The sequence below is a fragment of the Candida orthopsilosis genome (assembly GCF_000315875.1).
Source record: "Candida orthopsilosis Co 90-125, chromosome 7 draft sequence".
In the NCBI taxonomy this organism is placed as follows: Eukaryota; Fungi; Ascomycota; class Pichiomycetes; order Serinales; family Debaryomycetaceae; genus Lodderomyces; species Lodderomyces orthopsilosis.
In genome coordinates this window covers 682607-706580 of record NC_018301.1, presented here as the reverse complement: position 1 = coordinate 706580, position 23974 = coordinate 682607, and the positions used below count along the sequence as shown (strand labels likewise).

Genomic DNA, 23974 nt, shown 5'->3' with positions numbered 1-23974 from the left:
CATTGAACTCCATATAAGTTATAGTCGTACGTATAACCCTTTATCAATGGTTCAATTTTGCAGTTCCTTTTTTTTTTTTGTTGTGAAAGTAAGCACAATTTTGTTGAGTATTATTGGACATTAAAATTTCACACGCAATTGACACGTAGAGAGGAAATCTACAACACCAACTACATCAGACCCCTTCTACCTCTACGATCGAACTCCATCGCTATTTGTAAATGTGTATATTAAAATAAATTAGGAAAGCAGGCTACATCACGAAGGTAAATTCAAAAGTTTGTCTTGTAGTAGTATGCACCAGCAATGGCCAAAAACAATACAACAGCAACCAAAGGTACATTAACTCCCGAACTTTCTTGAGCATATGATTCTCTAGCTTTATGTTCAACAATCTTACCTCCCTTCAATATACCAATTTGTAAACGAGCCAAGATTTCATGAGCTTCATCTGAATGTCCAATATCTTCAAAAGCTTCAGTAGCATCAGTTCCTGCAACATCCAAAATAACTTCTTCTCCACCAGGGTGTTCATCTATGTAGCTGGATACATTGTAGACCTTACCATTGATGACTACCCAGACATCGTCATGGGTGGTGTGTTTGGAAATTTCATCAAATTCGTAAACTTTAACTGATTCGGTATCTGACATTCTGATCTAGTTTGATTATGTAGTAGTTTTTGAGCTTCTATTGTACAAGTTCTAGGTAACTAGCCTGACGTGGGATTGATCTATAAGGACTGTCGTTTGAACTGTTTATCTTAAAAAGAAAGATTGTCAAAATGTAAATGGAATTTTATATCTCCTCGTTTAGCCCAAAAAAGTAAAAAAAAATATTCTGTTGTGAGAAGGAGTAGGGTAGTTGGTAGCGTATTTATTACAATTCAATGGTTATCTATTGGAGAACTCTTCTGAATAAGGAGAGGGTATAGTAGTTGGATTTCACTCAGATTCATAACCATATGCGAGTATTGCTTTGCTTAAGAGATTGTGGCCTGATAATAAAATGCTCTTTTCCTCACATGTATCGTATATTATCACAAGCGTTTTTACGCTCGCTCAATGGAAAAAAATTATCACAGTTACGACTTTAAAGAGAGGGTGAATTCAGTTTTATTCAATACGCAAATAGTAAGTTCTTCTCTCCCCCTCATTTGTCCCACATACGATTCCTAAAGTCCGCTTCAGAAATAGAAAAACTATTAACAACACGTCATGTAAGATGGGCGGAATTAAACTAACACCAATCTTAGTGGGCATTTTATCAGTCTTTTTGCGCATTCCTGTCTGGTAAGGAAAGATTTTCCCGAAAAAGTTAAAATTACTACAATACACAATTAATCTGATTCTAATATCTTGTGACCCCTGATAAAGGATACTGATTCCATAACTATTCAACATATCCCTACTCTACGCTTCATTCAATAATGCGTTTAAATCATAATCAATTCCCTTACTTTTCAATTCTTCAACTTTATTCTTCTTCGATTCTTCAAATTTCTGTACAATGATCTCCCATTCTTCTTTGGTCTTTGGTTTATCGTGTTTATCCTTGACGATTTTATGAATTGGTACAACTTTAAACTTACGATTAGCGTTTTTGAATACATCTTTGTGAGGATTTTCAACATATTCACATTTGAGCAAATGACCAAATAACAAATAATTGTTCATTGTTTCTGCTGCTATCTTGGCCACTTCAACTGATTCAAATTCAATATAAGCAAAATGTTTTGATTTACCAGACTTTTTGTTACGAGGTAATATCAATTGTTTAATTGGACCAAATTGTTGGAAATATGTCTTTAATTCTGGTTCTTGGAATCCTTGAGGGAGTCTACCTATATATATGACACCAGTTTTGGCTGCTTTGGGTTTGGTGTTAGAATCGGAAGTTGTAGTTTTAGATATGACTTTATTTACTCTGTGACCAGACACATTTGGTTGGATTGATTGTGTTATCGTCTCTTCATCTTGAGAAATTTCTTGTTCCTCTTCATCGTCGTCGTCTTCTTCATCACTTGATAACCCATATACTTGCTCCTCTTGTTTATCTTCCTCTTCATCATCGTCTTCCTCATCTTCCGATGATGACGAGGGTAATTGCAAATCTTCCTCTACTTGTTCAGCTGGTGGTTGCTTCTTTTGTACTTTGGAATCATTTGGTTTCTTCAGAGAAACCAGTTTAGCGGTGGACTGTTTATTGGCCATGGTAGATATATAAATGCTTTGGAGCTGACGGATGGTGATTTCATTTTTTTTTTCAATCCACAATAAATTTTCCTATCGCGATGAGTTAAAAAAGTGTCGCAATATTCACGACAATGGTAAAAAACGACACGAATAAATGCTTTAAACAACCGCCCTACTCAAAAGGGCATAGGTGTTTGTAGGCAATCCAACAACATTGTAGTAATCACCAGATATCTTGTCAAACAATAAACAACCCACCTGTTGGAATTTGAACCCACCGGCAACTTCCAACCCCTCACCACTGTCAATATAAGCACAAATAATGTCCTCATTATCAGACTTGAATGCTAGCTTGGTAATCGCATGATCTTTAAACTTGAAAACATTGCCGTTCTTTACTTTGAGCACAGTAATTGCTGAAATCACCTCAATGCCTTCAGGAGTGCTAAAGTATTCAAAGAATTTAGCCTGTTCCGAGCGTGTCATTGGCTTTTCAAAGATCTTACCATTGCAAGTGACTATAGTATCACAAGTGAGAATCAATGTATCCCGTTGAAAGGTACTGGCGTGTGTTTCATATATTGCTTCTGCTTTTTTGCAACTGGTCACTTGTACGTATTCCAATGGAGTCATTTTGCTCTTGTCTAGATCTTCCGGGAAATTGGATGCTACGGTAGTGAAATTGGTGATTCCAAAGTTTTCTGCAAGTATTTGCTGTCGCCTAGGTGAAGTCGATCCGAGGATTAAGTGATAATCTTCGAGCTTTTTGGTCAATATGGTGTTAAAAGCCATCTTATCGTAATATCGGCAATAGGTTATAGTAGACAGTTGAGTCACTTGAGTAATTTTAGTCAGCTGCGGTGTAGTTTGTTAATCTTTCCCTTTGTTATTGTTTCTGATAGCAAATCAACCTCACGAAAATTTTTGGAAGTCTCCGTTTCAACAACCCAAATCTCACACGACATAACTCCCTAGATACAACGTTTATGTTATCTGTCCACTTGCAGATCTCATATCCCTTATAGACAAATTCAGCATATAACAACACCTCCAATATGAAGCTCCTATACAAATCAAATCCAAGAACTTTGGTCTTGTATTCCGACACATACAGTCTAACGTTTAGAACATCAACTAAACAAACAAATGCACCAAAGCCAACTGTCAATTTGGAGCTAGTACCAAACAGTAGTATAACTCCAGAAGCCGGGTTTCGTACATTACTCAGAAGAGAAGTGTATGGATGTTTAGGATTGATTTATGTCGACAATCAAATTTTCCTTTCCGTGATTACTGGAGCATTAACAAACGTTGCTAATCCAATCAAGAATGAAACAGTAGATAAGATATACTCAGTTGATTTTGTTTCGTTGAATAATAGTGAGTGGGACTTTGTTGAATTGGACTCACAAGGTTACCCAGTGGTGACTAATGACGATGATGATGATGCAAGGTATAACCGTGTACAACATCCGTGTTTTGAATTTAGAAAGTTGCTATCTAATGGATCTTTCTACTACTCAAATGACTTTGACCTTACTTCAACTTTACAAACTAGAGGCGTCAATGAAAGTCTTGACGAGTTGAACAATTATAGCCCGCAATACATGTGGAATTCGTTCTTGATGGATGAAATGATACAATTTAGATCTAACTTAGATAGCAATAATAGATCCGTGTTGGACGATAATCGTTTCTTAACTACCGTCATTCGAGGGTTTGCTAAGACAGTTGCAATGGGACGTCAAGATTCAATAACAATTATTTCGAAGCAATCGTGGCGAAGAGCAGGGACTCGATACAATACCAGAGGTATTGATGATGATGGTAATGTGGCAAACTTTGTTGAAACTGAATTCATTTATTACAACCCGTCAAGAAAATCCATTTTCACTTATACACAAATCAGAGGATCGGTGCCGACATTTTGGGAGCAAGATTCAACTTTGATTAACCCCAAAATTACGCTTACTAGATCTCTTGAGGCAACACAGCCGGTATTCAATAAACATTTTGCCGAAATTGGAGAGCACTATGGCGTCTGTCACATTGTGGACTTGTTGTCGAAAACAAAGTCATCAGAAGTACAATTATCAAACAGATACAAACAATTGTACAAAAATTGTGATCGCAGAGAGGAGATTGAGTACACGGCATTTGATTTTCATGCCGAGACAAAAAATGCTGGAGGCTTTGCTGGTGCTACAAGAATTCTCCCCAAATTGTACGAGTCGATGCGTGAATTTGGCTACTTTTCTTACGACTTGGAACAGGATCTGGTAATTACAAGACAAGATGGGGTGTTTAGAGTCAACTGTTTGGACTGTCTTGATCGAACCAATTTAATAGAGCAGGTCATTTCCAGAACCGTTTTTGAAAACATCCTCAAACAGCAAACTACATCTCATGGAAACCAAGCAAGAGACCATGCTATGATTGAAAATTTTATAATTAAGCATAACGAGTTATGGGCCGATCATGGTGATGCCATTTCTCAAATTTACACTGGAACAAATGCATTGAAGTCATCGTTTACTAGATCAGGAAAGATGAATCTTGCTGGTGCCTTATCGGACGTGACCAAATCGGTTTCGAGAATGTATCAAAATACATTTGTTGATGGGAAGAAACAGTCCACGATTGATTTGTTGTTAGGTGTTGGCGGTCCTCAATCAAAAAAAGTGAAGATCTACGATCCAGCTAGTGATTACGTGACAGCTCAGTTGGAACAGCAATCGCATGTTTTTACAACTGATGCAAATATCAAAGTGTTTACCGGTACATACAATGTCAATGCTTTAGAGCCACTGGCTAATATCGATTTAACTTCTTGGTTATTCCCACCGGAAAATGATGCAGTGCCAGACATTTATGCCATTGGATTTCAAGAATTGATTGAATTGAATGCAGGGTCATTCCTCGCCGGTGATGTGACCAAGCCACAAAAATGGGCTGCCATTTTGAATCAACAGCTAAACTCTCAACGAGAGCAATATGTTCTATTACGAACTGAATCAATTGCATCAATGTCATTATTCTTATTTGTGAAAAGATCATCCATTCAACATGTGACGCGAGTTTCTGGATCTTCAAAAAAGACCGGGTTGGGAGGTATTGCCGCAAACAAAGGTGCTTGTGCTGTACGATTCGAATATGGAGCCACGTCATTTGCATTAATTACGTCTCATTTAGCCGCCGGTACCACGGCAATAGCTGAACGATTTAATGATTATACCACCATAATGCAAGGAATGGTGTTTACAAGGAACTACTCGATTCATGACCATGATCATGTTATATGGTTTGGTGATTTGAATTATCGTATTGATTTGCCCAATGGACAATGTCGTAATTTGATCGAGCATGGAGCATTTGATGAACTAGTTAAGAAGGATCAATTGAAATTGGAGATGAGAGATAAGGGGGCATTTCTGGAGTTTAATGAAGGTGCAGTTAAATTTTACCCCACTTATAAATTCGACAAGGGAACTTCCGATTACGATCTGTCGGAAAAACAGAGAGTTCCCTCATGGACTGATAGAGTGCTATATCTCAGTTTGAAAAAGAAACGTAATGATTTAAAACAATTGAATTATAATTCGGTTATGGATATGTATTTGAGTGATCATAAACCAGTGTATTCCACGTTTGAAGTTAAAGTTGAATTCGTGGACAAGATTAAGAAATCAGCCATGGCAAAAGATTTATACGATGGATATAGAAAAGAGCATGGAAACTCATATGATTTGGTGTCGTTGAATACATTATCACCAACCCCATCGACCAAATCAGTTTCATCGGCAAACAAAAATGAAAGTTTTGTCAATGATGCGTTAACGGATTTGAATTTATTGGACGATTTTGACCCTCGGGCACCTAGCTTACCAACGCGCCCAAATCCAAACTCAACTGCTCCAAGAAGGGTGCCTCCCCCACCGGCTAGTCGCAATACAACATCAACATCAATATCACCACCAATAAATCAGGGAGGTTCCTCTACTAATTTACCTCGTAAATTGCCGCCATTACAATCACCATTACCCTCCAATGGGCAACCCATACCACGTCCTTCTTCATCTCAGTCAAGTATGCAGGGATCACCAAAACCAATGAAAATTCCAATTGGATTCTCATCATCACCATTAATCCCCAGTCGTTCCAATCTGAATTCACCATCAGTCTCTAACTCACCAGTGTCGACACCATCACAATTGGATAATAATAAGGCTATCAAGCCTCATAGTGAGTTGAAACCAATGGTGCCGAATAAACCATCATCTTTGTCATCTTCGAAATTGAAAACCGCGGAGAATAATGACAGCGATGGGGACTCTGTTGAAGGAACAAGGGCGGAGGTGAAAAATGTTAAAAGTAATGGTACCGGCCAATCACCTCCGCCTCCTCCTGTGAGTCGCAGCATGAGGACAATGTCTGATTGGCAACCTCTAGTACCAAAGTAAGTAGCATAGACAAAATAAGAAGAACAAGACACAAATTTTGATTGAATTGTACGTAGAACCATTGTCAATCAATTATGGAATACAAAATTCAGAAGTGTAATATCTCTCTCCTGTTGAAACTATCCTGCAGAGTAATGGAGTACAAATAGAGAAGGCCTATAGCTAACACTAATCAAGGATATGGGCAATAAGACAAAGCTCCATTTATTTGCAGAGTGCATCCACAACCACGTATAACTTGGCTATTCTTCTACAAACACCACGCTAAATCGTTGGTTTCAAAATCAAAGTCGATAAAAGAAGTTATTTGCATAACTTTAAACATGTTCATAAAAAGCGGGAAAGAAAATATAAGAAAGCGCTGCACCAACTAGCCTTTAGTCACTTTATAGTCGCGCAAATAATCCTTGTTGATCACCCTATGGACACCCATGTAACCAAATCGCAAAATACTATACCTCCATTGATATTATCCTAGAGCCATCTGGTGCAGTTCCTGGAACATACCATAGTAAAAGACGAGCAAATAAGAGCTTGAACGTTAGCAACTTTTGTTTAGTAAAGTTAGTAACTTCCAAGGAGACCTCCTGTGAGATGGCTAGTTCATTCTCCTGGCTTCAAAACACTCGATCTTCTAAGGTGTTAGTAATCACCGACGAAATAAATTGAGAACCGTAAATTTGGGTGGGTAGTTCTTATCTGTGCGTGCTTACACGTACCAATAAAAACCAACGCTGGAGATAAGAGCTGAGGTAGCAAAAGTGCAATATCATAGTGCTGAGAATTTTAGAATTGGGGGAAGAGCCCTAAACAAAACTCTGTTGAAGTGGGAAAAAGTTGTCCCAATACGTAAACCTGAACCTTCATAAAGTATCGTATCTGTTGCGAAAATGCTACCAGGTGGCAAATTCAACATCACCACCATACGAATAAAGAAATGTGAGATGCATAAGGAAATTTGAATGGAAAAAGGAAGGTGTGAAGAAGGCTTTTTCATTATCTCAAGATGGTGACGAATTATCACTCCCACCGTATTAAAGAAAGGATAGACGTAATTCTAGATTCAAGTTAACTTATTAACAATGTGATTCATATTTGAGAAGAAGGGACTCGCATACACATTGAAAGAATATAAATAGGGAAAACCCCCACTCCCAATTTAACCTGTCAGGCAACTTCATTACCCTAACTTTTCAAAAACGTTTTCCATTTCATTATCTTACCCTTGTTTTATCAACCCTCAAAAACCCCATCTACATCTTCTTTTCAAACTCTATTATTGGAAAAAAAAAAAACATCAGATGGAACAATATATGAGTTAAAATGTGTAGTAGTACCGACAAAACCATTATACCAAGCAATAAATGCTGTTATGACTCCAATGACACCACCACCAAGCGCGACTCCAACTCTACCCGTAATCTCAGCACAAGCCAAAAATATGAATGTCAAATCCAAAAACAAAAACATTAGAAAGAACACCAATGCCGATTTCATGGTTATCAATACAACAATAAGTATCCATATAACCCATTCTAATAAAAATAACCCCATTGCGTTAAGAAACTGAGCCATTACTTCATAGGCAGCCATAATACCAAGCAGTTCAACAACCACACATGCGTAACCAAGCCAAAATTCTCCATACGGAGTCAAAGCAGTAAAAGCAAAAGTATTTCTCGTAGGAAATTCAAGTAACCCAGCTATAATCTGTGCAGTTGCACCGTAAAAACAAGCCAATGAAACAGCAACATTGGGGAGAGTAATACCCTTAGCTTGACAATTAAATAATCCAAGAACAAAGCAACTTAATCCGAACCCATATAAGCCTAATTGAGAAGAATTTATATTGAATTTAGGGTATGGTCTAGCTCCTGGGTCTAATGAGCCACCAAATGCTGACATCAATTCATGACGATAGCAGGTTTGTCCTCCAATGGTGATTGATTCATCTCTTTCGCCATGAATGTAGATCCTTGTTATGAAATGATGATGACAACGAGTCTGTTGTAGTTGGTCGTGTTCCTCAGTATGGGAAGTGGCTGGTTTACTGTAATTTTGTGTGGATGAAGGTGTCATTTAGGTGTGAGAGTTCATTGCTTGAAATAATAACTCTTTAGCCTCCAAAGCTCTGGGCCCTATACTGAAGCTTGTTAGAGGCTTGGATAGCTAATTTGGATTCAGTTGCCTCTAATTATATATTTTCCTTTCAAGCCATCTACCGACCCCCTAACCCCCTTTTTCCCAACCTCTGAAGCATTGTGATGTCCACCTAACTGGATTAGTCGCTACTTTCAACAAGTCCGGTACAAGAAAAGCGGGGAAAGAAGAGAGTGTGTGTACTTGTACAACGACACTCCATTACTTACTAAGGTTTAAAGTTAATGATAAATGTAACAAGAGGTACCTAGACTCAACTTTATCTTACTCAATAAGTACGAGTAATTGTAAAAGAATTCAATGAACATTATACTAAAACCCACCCTTTATTTAAAATTTCATAACTCATTATCAATTATTAAAGTGCTATATACACATCAAAAAAACTTGTTCTATATACAAAAAGCAACACCCATAACCTCTTTATTTTTATTTTTTATTTTTTTTTTTTAATTCCTTATGAGAAATTCTTCAACAATTCAAGTCGAAGTTCTCTTCGTTCCAATTCACGATCATTAACAAATGAATCTTCTTCGTTATCTTGTTCACCATTAGTGTAATCAAACTTATAGTCAAATTGGTCACCCTCTTCATTGTTATTGTTGTCATACATGTAGTTATAATTCAATGGAGTAATATAAGTAATATCTTCATCCTCCAATTCAATTTCATTTGACCCCAACATCGAATCAAATGAAATTATACTCTCCATTTCATCATTATCATCGTAATCTGCATAAACACCTATATCAATGCTATAGTTGTGTGCTTGATCTTGTGTTTTATTTGATGTGGTGAATGCATCGTATGATGTTTGGGCTATATTGGATAGTATTGATGATGGAGCCGATGACACAGTTGATGATGCTTCATCAATATCAAATGTAGCTTCAATTGCAGCTGTTGGTTCAGTCGAGGTAGTTCCGACCGGTTGTTTTTGTTGTGATTCATATAGACTTTGTTCAGTAGGTTTAGATGCTGATAATGTCTTGTTAGTCTTACACCACGATGAAGATGTAGATGTTGTTGCACTATCATTTGATCTGATTCTCTTGGCCGTCGATTTCAATCTTGTCAAGAATGATGATGTGCGAGTGGGAAATTTGGGCCTACTTTGTTTCCCGGTTTTACCACTACTACTGCTACCACTACTACTCCTCTGAAGTTGTCCATTTTTTATATAACAATGTTGACTTAGCAGTGTTGATGAGTTGGCATTGGCCTTATTGTTTGAAGATGCATGTGACTTGTTGGAATGAACTATTACAGATGTAGATGAAGTAGACGAAATAGTAGGATATAGCGAAGTAAAATCATCTGTGGTGGTTATAGTAGTGGTTGGTGTAGATGTGGGTGTAGATGTAGATGTAAACCCACTACCTTTAGCTATACTGGTTGATGCAGTTACCGACGATGAATTATTAGTCTTTGGCTTAAATAGTGACTTCATATTCTGAGGCATGATAATAATATTATTAAAGGATGACGTGTGTGTATATGTGTATATGTGTATTGTGTGTATGTGTCTGTGTATACTCCTAGTGACGTGATATGATTAAGACGGTGTACGTGTGTGTATAGTATAAAGCCGTGTACGATAATGATAAAGAGAATCACCTGTTTCTGTGACTCTGGGGTTAGATGATGATGATGATGATATCGGTGGTTATATTTATACAGATGTTTGTTTTTAGTGTATAAGGGTAACTGGTACGGAGTTAATAATACTTCGGATGTAAAAGTATTACTTATTAATAAACACCGGAGCCGAAGAAATAAAATAAAAAAGAAATAAACAAATAAAATCTCATCACAGCTTCGTAATTCATAACTTTAATGTTATCATTACTAATAAGTTATTACTCATATCAATAATACACATCAACATACATATACATCAACATACAGTACAAGGATTACATCTTTGTCATAAGGACAAAAGAGGTATCAACCAGTGGTATTACATCGTAAGAGATACATTTGTCGTATATGTGTATATATATACATATATGTATATATTGTCTTGTGAATTGAAAATTTGATGACTACCGTTATTGTCTCTATAGGTACAGCATTACAAATAGAGAATACACAATAGACAATAGTCATCAAACCAAAAGAGAACAATTTAGAAACAAACAATGGGATAAAATGTAGTACAGAGTGTACAGAATGTATAGAATGTATAACGTCTTAAACACAAATAGGCAAAGCTAAGACATACATACTTACTTATGTACTTACGTACTTACAATCGAAAAAATCTCGTTATTCGGCTTTAAAATATTATTTCAGTCCGCTTTGTTATTCTCATTCCTATTCCCATTTCATCGGCCGGTTTAATTCATTTTGCTAAATCCTATTCTCACTTTACCTAAGCGGTTAATGTACAACTACCAACCTCCATCTCCTTCAACAAATACAAGGGTTTATCTCTATTTCATTATTCAAATGGCAGTTCTTCTGTCCTTCTTTCGAGTACCACTTACAGAATTTCCGTTTCCGTGTTGCCTTACTAAGTAATACTCTGTTATTTTAATTCGGGATCTGGAAAGAAGGTTTTTTAGTTTCTCCGTGTTTCCATCTGAATATTTTTCTTATGCACTTTGCTCACTCGCTCGCTCATCCTCGGTTCTGTTACTTACACAGAACAAAAGGAAAAAAACAACACATTTAAAGTTATTTTTTAATTTTTCGGTGTTTAGGGTTTTGTCTAATTCACGGGTCTCGGATTTTAACTTCCATATTAGCCTTGATATAATTCCGAAATCAGCCGAATCTGACTTTCCCGTATCCAACCAGCCGCAGTGATACAGTGCTTTTCTTTTTTATTCAAACCAGTGCATCATAATTATTCGTAGACACTTGACGACGCAGCCATTCATAAAGCGTCGTTATCTCTATATTGGTAGCACTAAGTGGGATGGAGTTAGTGGCTCTGCCTCCTTATTTGCCCGAACAAAATGCAATTGAAGAGTTCTGGGCAGTGTGTAAGTCTATCCAGAAAAGAACAGTTAACACCAAGGGTAAGAGGAGCGACAGCACAAATATCCTTAGAGAGCTATCAAAGGTTCTGCAAGTACAGTATTGCTTGGAACTGAGATCTTTCTAGAGTGCGAATCTTTGTTCCCAAATCATTGAATAAGAAGGGATGGCATTTAAGTTGAGAAAATGATTGCAAAACCTTTGGGAAATGAAAATAGAAAAGACTAAAAACAAAAATATTGAAACCGAAATCATAGCTTGTTAGAACTTAGTGCCCTCGAGCTTTCCACTTTAATTTAATAGCATCAGGTTTATCAACCAGTATAATTATACAACAACAATTTGTCGATAGTTGTATTGTTTGATCAACTATGTCTTGGTAATTTGAAAAATTGTGTCGCACTGGTATGAACAGTTATGTGGTTGATATGAGTAAAAATAAAAACATTGTATTTACAAACCCTACTCTATCCAATGTTCGAGTTGAACAACCCCTTTAGCTAATATTTTTTTTTAGCCACTATAGCTCTCCTCTAAGGCTATGTTTCGTATTAGTCACTGAAATTCTATCTTTAGAATAATGAAAATATATATACAAACACACACATCTATACACTTGTCCACACACACTTGTAGATAAATAAACTTACAAGTTTCTAAACTTAGAATGACGCATTGCTGATAAAAACATATACTTTTTAAACACTTCATACAAATCACTGTTCAAGCTAGGTTTCATAACTGGCAACTTAAAAAACATCTCCCTTCTCGTTACATCTCCTTTTTAACAACACCCTTTGCTTCTAATTCTTTAATCGTATTCTCAATTTGTGCCCCCAGTTTAAAATAATATTGTCGATACCATTTCAACTGTTCAATACTCTCCAAAATATCAGCTTTAGCAGTATGAGCCCCCTTTTTACCAGGACTATAACTCATCAATGTAGGTGCATGACGTTGACCAAATTCCATAATTGTAGAAACATCAACTACACGATAATGTAAATAGTCAATGACCTTGGGAAACTGCTTCATCATGAAGAACTTATCCATATGGATTGAATTTCCAGCAAGGACACCAACCCGAGGTTTAGTCACATATCTTTGAATATAATTTAACAATTCAGTTTCAATTTTATCAGTAGTTGCCTCGGGGTGAGCTAGAACTTTATCAATGAGTCCTGATTTAGTATGGGTCGTAGTACACCATTCATCCATTGAATCTAATTTCAGTTTTGGACAATACACGGTAGTTTCATATTCCTGATCACCAACGATGTTTAACTGTTCATCAGTTATTATACAACATATTTCAATGATTACATCGTCCCCTAGGACGTCGAGTCCAGTCATTTCACAATCGATCCAGATTAATGGACGTTTAGGTAATGGTGGGGTTGATGCTAGAAATGACTGGAATGATGCAAGTTTAGTGGATGATGAAGGAGTGGATGTGGGGGAACCATTTGTATTGATAGGTCCAGCTTGATCTTGATCCAGTTGGGGAATTGAGTGAGTAGGTGACGTCATTTTGGTGATATAGCGGTATTGAATCTTGGAAGATAGTGGTTTGGCTCTGATTGATCTTGCAATACGTATCATTCCACTGATTTTACTACAGGGGATAGACCTATTTCCAATAAACTAATCATTTGCTTGTTGGTTGAAATTTCCATCGCGTCACAAAATCTCTTTTCATGGTACAGTAGCGATAAACTGACACCAAAAATATTCAAACCAAACTATCAATCCATTTCACATCCCACAAATACTCAAAGTATTAATTCTCCACAGACATGCTAAACACATTCCTTTTCTACTACTACCTCATCCACATTCCCATAACAATCCTAATCGATGCATCAGTAATCATCCCCACAAAATACCACACAACATTAACCACCCATTTACTCCAATTCCACATCTCACAAAATAACGACATCCTTCTCCTCCATCCGCAAACTTGGTTCAAAGCATTCATCGCTATTGAGTGTGTTGTTCAACTCCCACTTTTTTTCTATTTCGTTACTAAGCATTTACGCTCAAAGCTTGATGTGAGATATTACTTGTGGTCAGTAATTTATGGGTTCAATGCAAGTTTTACTACTTTGGTATGTTTAGTGTATATATCTATTGACGGACGAGTGGTGTATGGATTGAGTGGAGTTGAAGTTGTTAAATTGTGGGGGATTTACTTGCCATATTTGACTATTCCTTTAATTATATTGATCAATGGATTTAACAAAATTGTTGAACAAAATGACAAAGTGAAGGAAAAAGCTTAGGTGTGGGCTACTATTGCCAACGTCTACCAGAGGTTATTACAGTTCTCTACAAGCAGGATTCCATTCCACATATACATAATAATACTTGTGTTACATTTCCTTGTATAAACATGATAAAAGATACAACTAAATCAATCACCTACTCATTACTCTTCTCGTTTCCTTTTCTTTCAACACTTCTTCGAATCTTGATGACTCTATCTTCTTCTTCATAAATCAATTCTTCTTCGACCGCTTCGTCACTGTCAACAGCAATTGGGGCAACGGGAACAGAAGGGGTTACTGGAGCTACTTCCTCTTCAGCTTCGACTTCAACCTTATCAACAGTTTCATCTATTTCACCCACCTTTTTTTCACCAATTTCTTCTCCTCCACTACCTGTTCTCTCACTACGATGCCTAGCCCTATTCTCAAAAATAAACTCATAATTAACAATCAACTTCTCCAACACCAAATTAATAAACCCAAAATTATTAATCAATAGAGCTAAATTGGAAGCTTCAGTTAATGCTGGTCCAATAACGGTGGCAATATTTGAACTTGTCATTTTATTGGAGTCATTAAATTGATTAACCTTGTTTAAATGACAAATTAACGATTTCAAAGTTGATAAATTTGTTGGTGGGAGTAATTGATATAATGTGGTTTTGTACTTGATCAATTCTGCAACGTCATCACTGGTGGTGGCATCGTCAATATCATCTTTCTCTTTATCTCCCTCGAGTTTCTCCTCATTTCTCTCATCTTTACCCATTCCCTTACCAGTTTGCTTCTCCTTTGTACTTCTCTTTTCTTTATTAATTTGGAAAAACTGATTAATAACCTCATCAGTCAACAAAGCATCCGGTAACTCTCTCAAATAGGATTTTACTACCCCTGTCAATACATGTACATCATTAACTCCTGGAGTAATAGTACCGTATCGATCAATACTCAGTTTCAAATTATTTAAATCAGAAATAGATGAACTAATTCGGTAAACTCCAATATCTTTAATACCAAAAGTTTCAATTTCATTGAATATTAATTGCAAGAATCGGGGAACCATTGATTGTTCTCGTGATGTAACAAAACTCAACGGGATTCCAAAGACCAAGTTGTGATTGTTGTTGGTTTTGAGATTTAGTATTCTTGAGTAGAACCAATGGCGATTGGCATAGTTCAATTTAATCAACCAATCATTTAAATCTTCATCATTGGTGGCTTGGAAAAAATATTCTCCTCCGTCACTGGCATCAGAATCAACTTTGAATCCAAATGGGAGTAGATATACCGGGAAAATTTTCTTATTCTTCAAAGCAATAACAATTGATGGTTTTTGTTTTCCCTCGGCATATAAATCAGGATTAGGTAACTCATTGACAAACACTGATTTTTCCAGTGATGAGGTGGAACTAGAGCCGCCACCAACATTGCCACTACTTCCTGTACCACTACTATTATTGCTCCCACCCAGTAAAGAAAACGACTTTGTTTTGGAAAAGATACCACTAAGTTTAAACCTGGAACCTGGGTTAGATTTGTAATTCAATGATTGTCTCCTCAAGGATGTATTTGACGTCTTTCGTGTGATCGTATGCATGTTACTAGTGGCACTAGCTAAACTTTGTTGGTTCATTCCATTAGTTCCAACTTTAGCATCACGCTGATTCTTCTTTTGATTATCAACCACCAAAATCCGATGTTGCTCTGCAAGTACCAGTTTCAAAAATGGTGCACGATCTCTGTCATGAATCAATTCGTTGGCCCGTTTCACAACCAATGATTCATCCAACTTTAATAAGAAATCAAACTCACGCGATTCGTTGGTGGAGAAATCCACCGGTTCATTACCACTACCTTCAATATCTTCAACCCCCAACTCTTTAATCAATTTAAAAATCAAATATCTCTTGTTGAAATTGATGAGACTCTTGTGGAACGAGGGACATTTGTCAATACTAATCAAGTTTTCAATAACCCATCCAAAACAAGGCAACAATGGTTCAGTAGATTGTAAATCACTGATATCAATATTTGATGGTATCAAATCATCAAGGTTATTGAATTCACTAGGTTTGTGATCTAGTGCCGAGGATGCTCTTATCCATAGATTTGCATAAACTCTACTTTCAGGTGAATAAATGACATTGACAATAGCAGTCTCAATACATGATGGCACATTACCCATTCCTTCAAATACAAATTGATTGTCACTCATTTTCAATTTGGATATCTTTGCCATAATCAACAAAGTCTTCATTCTATCAAGTCTTTCTTCATTGGAAATATTGACATCAGTTAATTGAACCAACAAGTATGTCTTGAATCGGAAATACAATTTAAACAATTTGCGAAACACAAGTGGAAATTTCTTTAAGATCAATTGTCGTTCAGTGGGTGATACCAAAGTCTCGAAAAAATTAAACACATTCGAAACTATCATTTGATCTTCAGGGACATTGGTTTTTTGTAAATTGAAATCAAGTAATGCATTCAATTCAAATGAATTTTCCAAAATCTTAAACACTTTAATCCAATCTTCAGCTCGAATGCCTTTGTAAAAGACAGTCAATAACTTATTAAATTTGTTGAGAAATTTCTCAATCTTGTGAATGTTTTTATGACTGGGAAGATTGCGGTTTACTGGCACTTCATGTAATGAATTATTGAAGCGAAACTCATTGATCAAGTAATTATTGAACTTGGTGATTTCAATTGGTCGATACGTCTTTTTGACAAATATCTTCTTCAACTTCTTGTAATATGTCACCAAGCTTTCAAATAATCTTTCAAGTGACGCATCAATTTTGTTTGAATTGTACCATTGTAGGATCTCATTACTAAACAACTTCAACAATTTGATTAAAATGCTCTTGTTGGCTAAGTTAAGTGAAAAATTGGAGTAGAAACTATTAATCAAAACAATCAACACTTTCAAAATATTGATTTGAATCTTCAACAACAACTCGTAGTCAACCTCACCTAATTCGCTGAGGTTGATTTCCGGATCCAAGTCCCAGTTAGGAAAATCAATAGGTAAATCTGAATGTATCGGGTTGAACTCATGATCAGCATCTGCTCGTTTAGTATTGTTCTTTTTCATCAAATAATTCCTCTTCATAACTGACAACACTGCGTTTCCTGAGTTAACAAAACGATGAGCAAGTTTATCTAATAACTCCTTTGTTGTCATAAAGGAGTTGTAATTCAACAAAAACACGAATCGATACTCAGTCAAATCCAAATGTATATCATGATGAAAGTACCTTCCCTCCAACAACAACAAGTCTATGAGCTTATCAACAGTGGCATACTTAGGGATAAACTTATACACTTTTCTCATATTTGTTCCCTCAGTCAACACTGAGCTTCGGTTGTCTAATCCACTTCCACTGGTAGATCGTCTGTGTTTATGACTACTCATTTTTGGGGACATGGTGAGATTATTAAACTTATCGGAATTGAGAATATCATCAACGTCAATACCCAACCCGGGAATATCATCGTCATCATCAACACCAGCTACATAATCTTCCACCACCGAATTGAGTCCACTAGTGCTTGTCTGGTCTGCCATATCAGCCACAAAATCATCAACTCTAAATGTCAATTCGTCATCAATAACAAAGTTGTGCTTGTTTACACTAGGGTCAAGTGGTCTATGTTTATCTTCGGCTGATGCTAACTCGTCATACTTTAGCAAATTTAATCGGAAATATGTGTTGTTAAATGTAGGTATTCTTGTTGTTGGTGAAAAGTCAACAGATGATTCACCAGTTGTCGTAGCTAATGACTCCACAGAGTTCAATGACACACCAGACGCATTTCCAGTTTGCAAACGTAACAAATGATGTGGATGGGAAGAGCTAACTGATGGGGAAATGTGTACATTCAAATACGCCTCAGGTAAATCTGGTTCCAATTGGATAGACAATGACATGATATTTTCTAAATTCATAGAGTCACAATTCAATTCAATCAATCTTAACAATTTGTTTTTCAAGTCGACGCGTTTGGCATCTTCAGTTGCGGTCAATTTCCTTTCCGATACTATCAATTTGTCATTGTCATTGGCATTATTGTTATTAGCACCTAGATACAATACTTGGTTCAAGCTTTCATTTGAGAATATAAATCCCATTGTATCGTATCTCCTCAAAACATCTTCATTGTACTTGATAATCTCGTTGAAATTGGAAAGGTTTGACAAGTAATCATTCCAGCGATCAAATGAGTAATTAATCCTTTTCCAAATCGATTCCATCTCGTACACATCAATATCCGTACAATAGCCATTATTATTGATGACCAAGTCGCCAAAATATGGAATCACTTTCTCCTTTGGATAGATCTTACCTAAACCTCTTGGGGCCATTATGTGATAAGAATTTTTTGAATGAAACTCACGATCTTCATTTGCCAAGTTGGGCGATTTAACGTTATCAATATTTGGTGGCCTAATCATTTTAGAATCATTGACAAGATACCTTCTATCCAATTCAAACAATACTGGCGACCAATCATGTTTCAACAACTTGATATAATCCGGTGAAACAAGTGACCATATTTTTGTCAATCTCAACACCGGTTGCGATAAAATGACTGATGAAATACCCAACCATGATGACATATTACCCGACTTGTCTAATAAACAGCCCAAGTCTATCCATTTCTCAAGAATACGTGCTTTAGTCTCCATCACAGCAAAGTTTCTAGATGCAGTACCATTTTCAATAAATATATGATTGATCAACAATCGTGAAAGGTAGTGTATATGGTAGTTGTTGTTGAATATTAAGGGGTTCTTCTTGTAAAACGTATCTTTAGTTGAGTCCTTGACATTAATTGCAGAATACAATAGCAACGACTTGTCTAGGTTTGAATTCCAATTGGAGAAATATTTCAAGTCAATCTCGCTTATAACTTGAGCAAAATCAGTCAATTTGATATCCCTCATGAATGTTTGCGAATCCAAATCCTTAAATGGTTGGATATTTCCTGGTAAATTGTCATTACTCACCAATTGAATAAGCAATTGCTGTTTTCGTAACATATCCAGTTTGAATTTACCAATCTTCTCCAAGTGTATGTTCTGTATCGATAAAATTTCCAACATCTTCAAGATATGTGGCGCTGTATCTGATTTAAGAAGAAATCCTTCAAAATGGCGTTCAATGCTGTACAATAACGCAAGAACTCTCTCGATTATTAGGTCTTTCTCCACTTTTCCCTCAAATTTTCCGTCAAAAATCTCCCCCAAGTAAAATGCAATATATTTAAGCAAATAGCCAAAGTCAGGTAGGATAGGTAATGTATGGAATATTGTGTGCACGGCGGAATTATCACGAGAATCATTAACAAAGCAAAAGAAGTGGACAACTGATTCAATATTGTTATCATTTTCGGTGAATAAACGAGTTTGAAATTGATGGGTCTTGAAGTCGTAGCGAAGGTTTGGATGAGGTAAGATGGTTTTGTAGTATGATATTGGTGTTATTGGCGTATTTGGAGATGACGTTGAATCATCAATTGATTTGGATTCTTTACTTGGTTCTGATCGTGAATTGTTCCGTATTTGAGTGCCAGTGGTGGTTGTCGCATTGGAAGAGTGATGTGCAGTATCAGAAGGTGCCACTATAATTGATTGATTATGTAGCAGTGACGTACCAAGTCGACTAGTGTCAACCAGTTTGGCATCAGCAATCAATGTCGATACATCACTGGCAGCATCGTTCACTTGATTCAAATCTATCCGTTTGACCTTATCATTCTCCACTTCTTCCACTGGTATTTCATTCACCTTAAATCTTTTTATATGCAATGACGATGGTGGCTTGTACAAATAAAGATGTGATCCCTTTAATTCGGCGCGATAAAGTTTCAAATTGGTATCCTTGACATCATGGTTACTTCCAATCACATTGACCCAACTATGTTTCACCAATGTACCATCATGATTTTGTCTTATTAAGTCCAGAAATTTGACAGCTTGTCTGCTGTCAGGGCCAGACACTGATCCTCTCGACTTGGTGTTAGCACCAGTGCCGATAAAGTTTGTAGCGTTCTGAAGAACATTCCTTGCACCATCCCCAGTAGATGCCAATTTACTTCCCCCACTTGTAGGATATCTATCTGTGGTTGATGAATTATTAGTTGACGATTCTTCCATGATAGACGATATATCGTTATCGTAGTGGTAAGTGTTATCCGGATTAAGCTCCGACAGTGATAGCGTAGTATTACTACCATTCAAATCTGTTTGTGAAGTCTTTTGTACCAACGGTGAATTGCCAATACTTGATTTGGTTGGTGTGGAAATACTTTTCCGTTTCTCCTTATCTTTTCTACTCCAAATCTTTCTCATCTTTTTGGAAAGATATTATTCTATAATTGTATATAGTGGATTGAATATTATATTAACTCTAGATTAATATAGTATTGTTAGAGTATGTAGAATGAAGTTGTTGGTTTAGTTGGTTGTAAATTCTTTATTAAACTTTTCTTTTCTTGTGTGTGGTGCGTTGTTTTCTTTCGTTTTGTTGATTTTGGCTTTTTTTGTCGTGTAAAATACACCGCCAATCTCTTCTTACTACGGTGGTACGCCAGTTGTAAATGCCGTACAATTCGTATTTAGATGCTTTTAACTGATATAACAGCTTACCATGATCAGTATTCAGTCCTGACGTAGCACCTCGTGCATTGAATGGACCAGCCGATTACTCGTTATAAAAATGCGCAAAAGAGATGGTACGTTTAGAATATATTACGAACTATTGAACTTTGACGACGTCTTTCTCCCCTAGTATTACAATAGTATAGAGCTTTTATCTGAAGAAAGGTTAATTGGTTCTGTGTCTTTAAGCCAGAGTATGGAGTTTATTGTTCTAAGTTTATCTATTATCGGCTAGCGGATCAATCGTTTGAAGTTGAATGTAGTAGATGTAATTAATTTGTTGTTTCAGTATCAAGAATGTATTTTGACATGCTTCAAATTGAAAGTTTTTGATGGATACAATTTTCCACATCAGGAGATATTTCAAACAAACAAAAGAACGATAGAGTTCTCCATGACATTACTTGTTAATTGGACTAAAGGACTAAAGGACTAAAAGGGGAAACTAAACGTATGGAAACTTCCACTGCATAGAGGGTTCTTTCTGCATGATGTACTTAATTTGGACCATAAGCTTGAATACAACCATTGCAGTCATTAAAAGAGGTTACGGTACAAGTGCCCGTATCATTAAGAGTATAGCCTTTTACCCAAACATGAGGAAGGGTACGACTACCTTTTTTTGATTCCAATCAACCACTTTTCTTCGGCAAGGGAACAATTGTAAATCAAATGTTGCACAAAAAACTTACTTCGTCTCCCAGATAAAAAAAAAATAAAGAATTTGAGAATTGATTACGCGTCGTTTAGTTATTTATGTGTCAAAAATATAATGTGTGTCGGAAAATATAATTTTACGACTAAGCCACTGTATTTGGCATTTCAGAAATCCATCACTTCAATAATAAGGCAACTAGAAAAGCGAGTACAATTTGATTTAAGCAATCAAAATCTTTGAAATCTCAGATTATGCATAGTTACCTATAACAATTTTAAAATATAAATTGTTGTATCTATCTAGTATGAGCTGGTGGTGGACCGTCGGGTGCAGTGTAATCACCAGCAGCTTCAGCAGCTTTTCCCTGTGATTGTGATTGTGGGGTATAGGTGTCTGACGATGAACCGTAACCTTGCGACAGTGATTGTGGAGGAGGATAAGGTGGAGGAACATAACTGTTGTTATAACTTGTTCCTTGTTGTTGTTGCAGTTGTGCATACTGAGGCATGTAGTAAGTTCCATTCGGTGGTGGCGGTGGTGGTCTTGCCACTGGACCAACTGGTCCATTTGGACGAAAATAACTATTGTTATTATTGTACACTGGTACAACCTTTGATTGGTTTCTTCTTCTTTTTCTCCAAAACCAAAATGCCAACAACACTAAAAAGATTGGGATTAATATTAGCCAGAATAGCCATCTGCGTCTATCTCTTTCAGTATAGTATACTACTCTCTTTTGAATTTGGACAAACATCGGTTTTACTTTTGGTGGTGTCAACGATTAAGATAAACCATCAAGTCAGCAGATCAGCGATTTTGACAATCTATATAAAGAGCTTGTAATGGGGTCATCAAATATGTTATTATATAAAGCTACAGCCTGATCTTGAATAATAAATTCATAGCCTCCAATAAGGAAAAAATTGCAAGAAATTTAATTTTTATTTTCTTGGAAACCTTCTCATCTATGAATGATGTTACCTAAATCCTGAATATATATTGCCCCAGAGTTCTTGGAATGGTTTATTTTGTATGTCGATTACAAATATTGTATAATTCTTATAAAAAAGCTTTTACCTTTGAAAGCTATTGATTAGAGTCAATATCATATTTTTAATGACAAGGTTGAAATACAGCTCAAGTTTCTCTTTTTTTTTGCAGCATTTTCGACTTATTATCTTAACTGAAGATATGATCCAGTTTCACTCAATATTCAAATTAATATACGCAAGCTTTTATACTTGAACTGAACGAAGTGGGATTTTAATTACTGAATTTGGACAACTCTACACATTTAGGGATGACAGCTAGTTTGTCGCAGACAATTACAACGACTAGACCAGCACACATTCCACCAAGATACTCCACATTTTCCTCTAAAAAACTCTATTAAGTTGTGAGACTGTTCAAAAGGGAAGAGGAAAGTGTTGATGTAAGATCGAGTAACACCTTGACTTCCTCGGCAATTATGAGTAAACTGTCAATCTTAAACTCAAACCGCTCGGGAACATCTTTTGTTTTGTCCCTTACGCGTTGTAATGGATGGCTCATAATCATGAATCAATCCGATTCCGGACTTCATAATAAATGGACAATGCTACCTGGCTCATAACCCCCTGAACAAACGCCAATAATCGTTCGAATTTTCGGAATGGTTGTTTCTATAGTTGTAAACACAAAATTGTAATTATACCCCAAAAGAGGTTTTTATTTAACCGAATCGCCGAGGAGTAACAAGCCATAGTCTTTCACGACTTTGTTGTACACGATAATGGCGTAATTGTGGGATTATTTTGTAACCAAAGTGTAATTCTGTAAAAACTTTTTACGTGTAATTTTGTGTTAATTTTATCATGTTTTAGACTTCCTCGGGATTTTGCTTATTTGTAATTCCACTAACGCTGTAACTAGACAGAGTAAGCATTGTGTATGGTACAATGTAACGGTGGAAGGCTTAACAAGTCTATGCTGTAATTATATAGAGGTGGACAAGATAACAAATGGGAATGAAAAAACAAAGTTCAACAATTCAAGCAGCAAGACATAGTGGTTCTTACATGATCATTGTTAGTTATTCGTGACATTCTCGGGGTCATTCGGGAAGGTCTTCTTTTGACTCTGCCTCCCCCACCAGTGATTACCATTACAATTCAACCCTATTGTTTTTTTTAATTGCGTCCCCCTGCTTAAAACTAAAATATAACTATTGATTTTGTGTCATGTAAACAACGTGGAATTATGAATTCTTTTGAATAAAACGCGTTTGAAATCCACAATTACACTCAAACCATTTACAAAACATTTTTACGAATCATTCAACCAAATTTGTGTACTACAGAAGAACAATGGTTACAGTATAATAGGAGTTGATTACTGCCGGTTTGTTTATGTCTTTGACTTGTGTTCGCAATATATTTGCTATTATGGTTTTTTTCATTATTTTTTTTTTGCAATTGTGGATTGTTTCGGTGATGATGATGTGCAATTGCAATTGCAATTGTAGATGGATGGGGTTAGGATTACTTCTGTTCTAACTTTTCATTGGTCAGATTATGAAAATACTACAAACATGTGCT

General features: G+C 36.3%; 10 protein-coding genes across 10 annotated transcripts; 2 read left to right on the top strand and 8 right to left on the bottom strand. All coding sequences in view use genetic code 12, as the record gives it.

Annotated features, from left to right (window-relative positions):
• Nucleotides 1-272: 272 nt before the first annotated feature.
• On the bottom strand, nucleotides 273-653 carry CORT_0G03470 (Cyb5 cytochrome b(5); the record flags this gene model as incomplete). The annotated part of the gene is made up of 1 exon (XM_003871099.1): nucleotides 273-653. The coding sequence occupies one exon, from the start codon at nucleotides 651-653 to the stop codon at nucleotides 273-275; it is 381 nt and encodes a 126-aa protein (XP_003871148.1).
• Nucleotides 654-1412: 759 nt separating this feature from the next.
• CORT_0G03460 (Nop15 nucleolar ribosome biogenesis factor) lies at nucleotides 1413-2213 on the bottom strand (the record flags this gene model as incomplete). The annotated part of the gene is made up of 1 exon (XM_003871098.1): nucleotides 1413-2213. One exon carries the CDS (start codon nucleotides 2211-2213, stop codon nucleotides 1413-1415), a length of 801 nt encoding a protein of 266 aa, XP_003871147.1.
• Nucleotides 2214-2354: 141 nt separating this feature from the next.
• On the bottom strand, nucleotides 2355-2987 carry CORT_0G03450 (hypothetical protein; the record flags this gene model as incomplete). Its single annotated transcript, XM_003871097.1, has 1 exon — nucleotides 2355-2987. The coding sequence occupies one exon, from the start codon at nucleotides 2985-2987 to the stop codon at nucleotides 2355-2357; it is 633 nt and encodes a 210-aa protein (XP_003871146.1).
• Nucleotides 2988-3250: 263 nt separating this feature from the next.
• On the top strand, nucleotides 3251-6655 carry CORT_0G03440 (polyphosphatidylinositol phosphatase; the record flags this gene model as incomplete). Its single annotated transcript, XM_003871096.1, has 1 exon — nucleotides 3251-6655. The coding sequence occupies one exon, from the start codon at nucleotides 3251-3253 to the stop codon at nucleotides 6653-6655; it is 3405 nt and encodes a 1134-aa protein (XP_003871145.1).
• A 1266-nt stretch (nucleotides 6656-7921) lies between these two features.
• CORT_0G03430 (hypothetical protein) lies at nucleotides 7922-8734 on the bottom strand (the record flags this gene model as incomplete). The annotated part of the gene is made up of 1 exon (XM_003871095.1): nucleotides 7922-8734. One exon carries the CDS (start codon nucleotides 8732-8734, stop codon nucleotides 7922-7924), a length of 813 nt encoding a protein of 270 aa, XP_003871144.1.
• Nucleotides 8735-9272: 538 nt separating this feature from the next.
• On the bottom strand, nucleotides 9273-10277 carry CORT_0G03420 (hypothetical protein; the record flags this gene model as incomplete). The annotated part of the gene is made up of 1 exon (XM_003871094.1): nucleotides 9273-10277. One exon carries the CDS (start codon nucleotides 10275-10277, stop codon nucleotides 9273-9275), a length of 1005 nt encoding a protein of 334 aa, XP_003871143.1.
• Nucleotides 10278-12571: 2294 nt separating this feature from the next.
• CORT_0G03410 (Rex2 3'-5' RNA exonuclease) lies at nucleotides 12572-13402 on the bottom strand (the record flags this gene model as incomplete). The annotated part of the gene is made up of 1 exon (XM_003871093.1): nucleotides 12572-13402. The coding sequence occupies one exon, from the start codon at nucleotides 13400-13402 to the stop codon at nucleotides 12572-12574; it is 831 nt and encodes a 276-aa protein (XP_003871142.1).
• A 194-nt stretch (nucleotides 13403-13596) lies between these two features.
• Nucleotides 13597-14085, top strand: CORT_0G03400 (hypothetical protein; the record flags this gene model as incomplete). Its single annotated transcript, XM_003871092.1, has 1 exon — nucleotides 13597-14085. One exon carries the CDS (start codon nucleotides 13597-13599, stop codon nucleotides 14083-14085), a length of 489 nt encoding a protein of 162 aa, XP_003871141.1.
• Nucleotides 14086-14224: 139 nt separating this feature from the next.
• On the bottom strand, nucleotides 14225-20431 carry CORT_0G03390 (Bem2 Rho1p GTPase activating protein (GAP); the record flags this gene model as incomplete). Its single annotated transcript, XM_003871091.1, has 1 exon — nucleotides 14225-20431. One exon carries the CDS (start codon nucleotides 20429-20431, stop codon nucleotides 14225-14227), a length of 6207 nt encoding a protein of 2068 aa, XP_003871140.1.
• Nucleotides 20432-21693: 1262 nt separating this feature from the next.
• Nucleotides 21694-22152, bottom strand: CORT_0G03380 (hypothetical protein; the record flags this gene model as incomplete). The annotated part of the gene is made up of 1 exon (XM_003871090.1): nucleotides 21694-22152. One exon carries the CDS (start codon nucleotides 22150-22152, stop codon nucleotides 21694-21696), a length of 459 nt encoding a protein of 152 aa, XP_003871139.1.
• Nucleotides 22153-23974: the final 1822 nt, after the last annotated feature.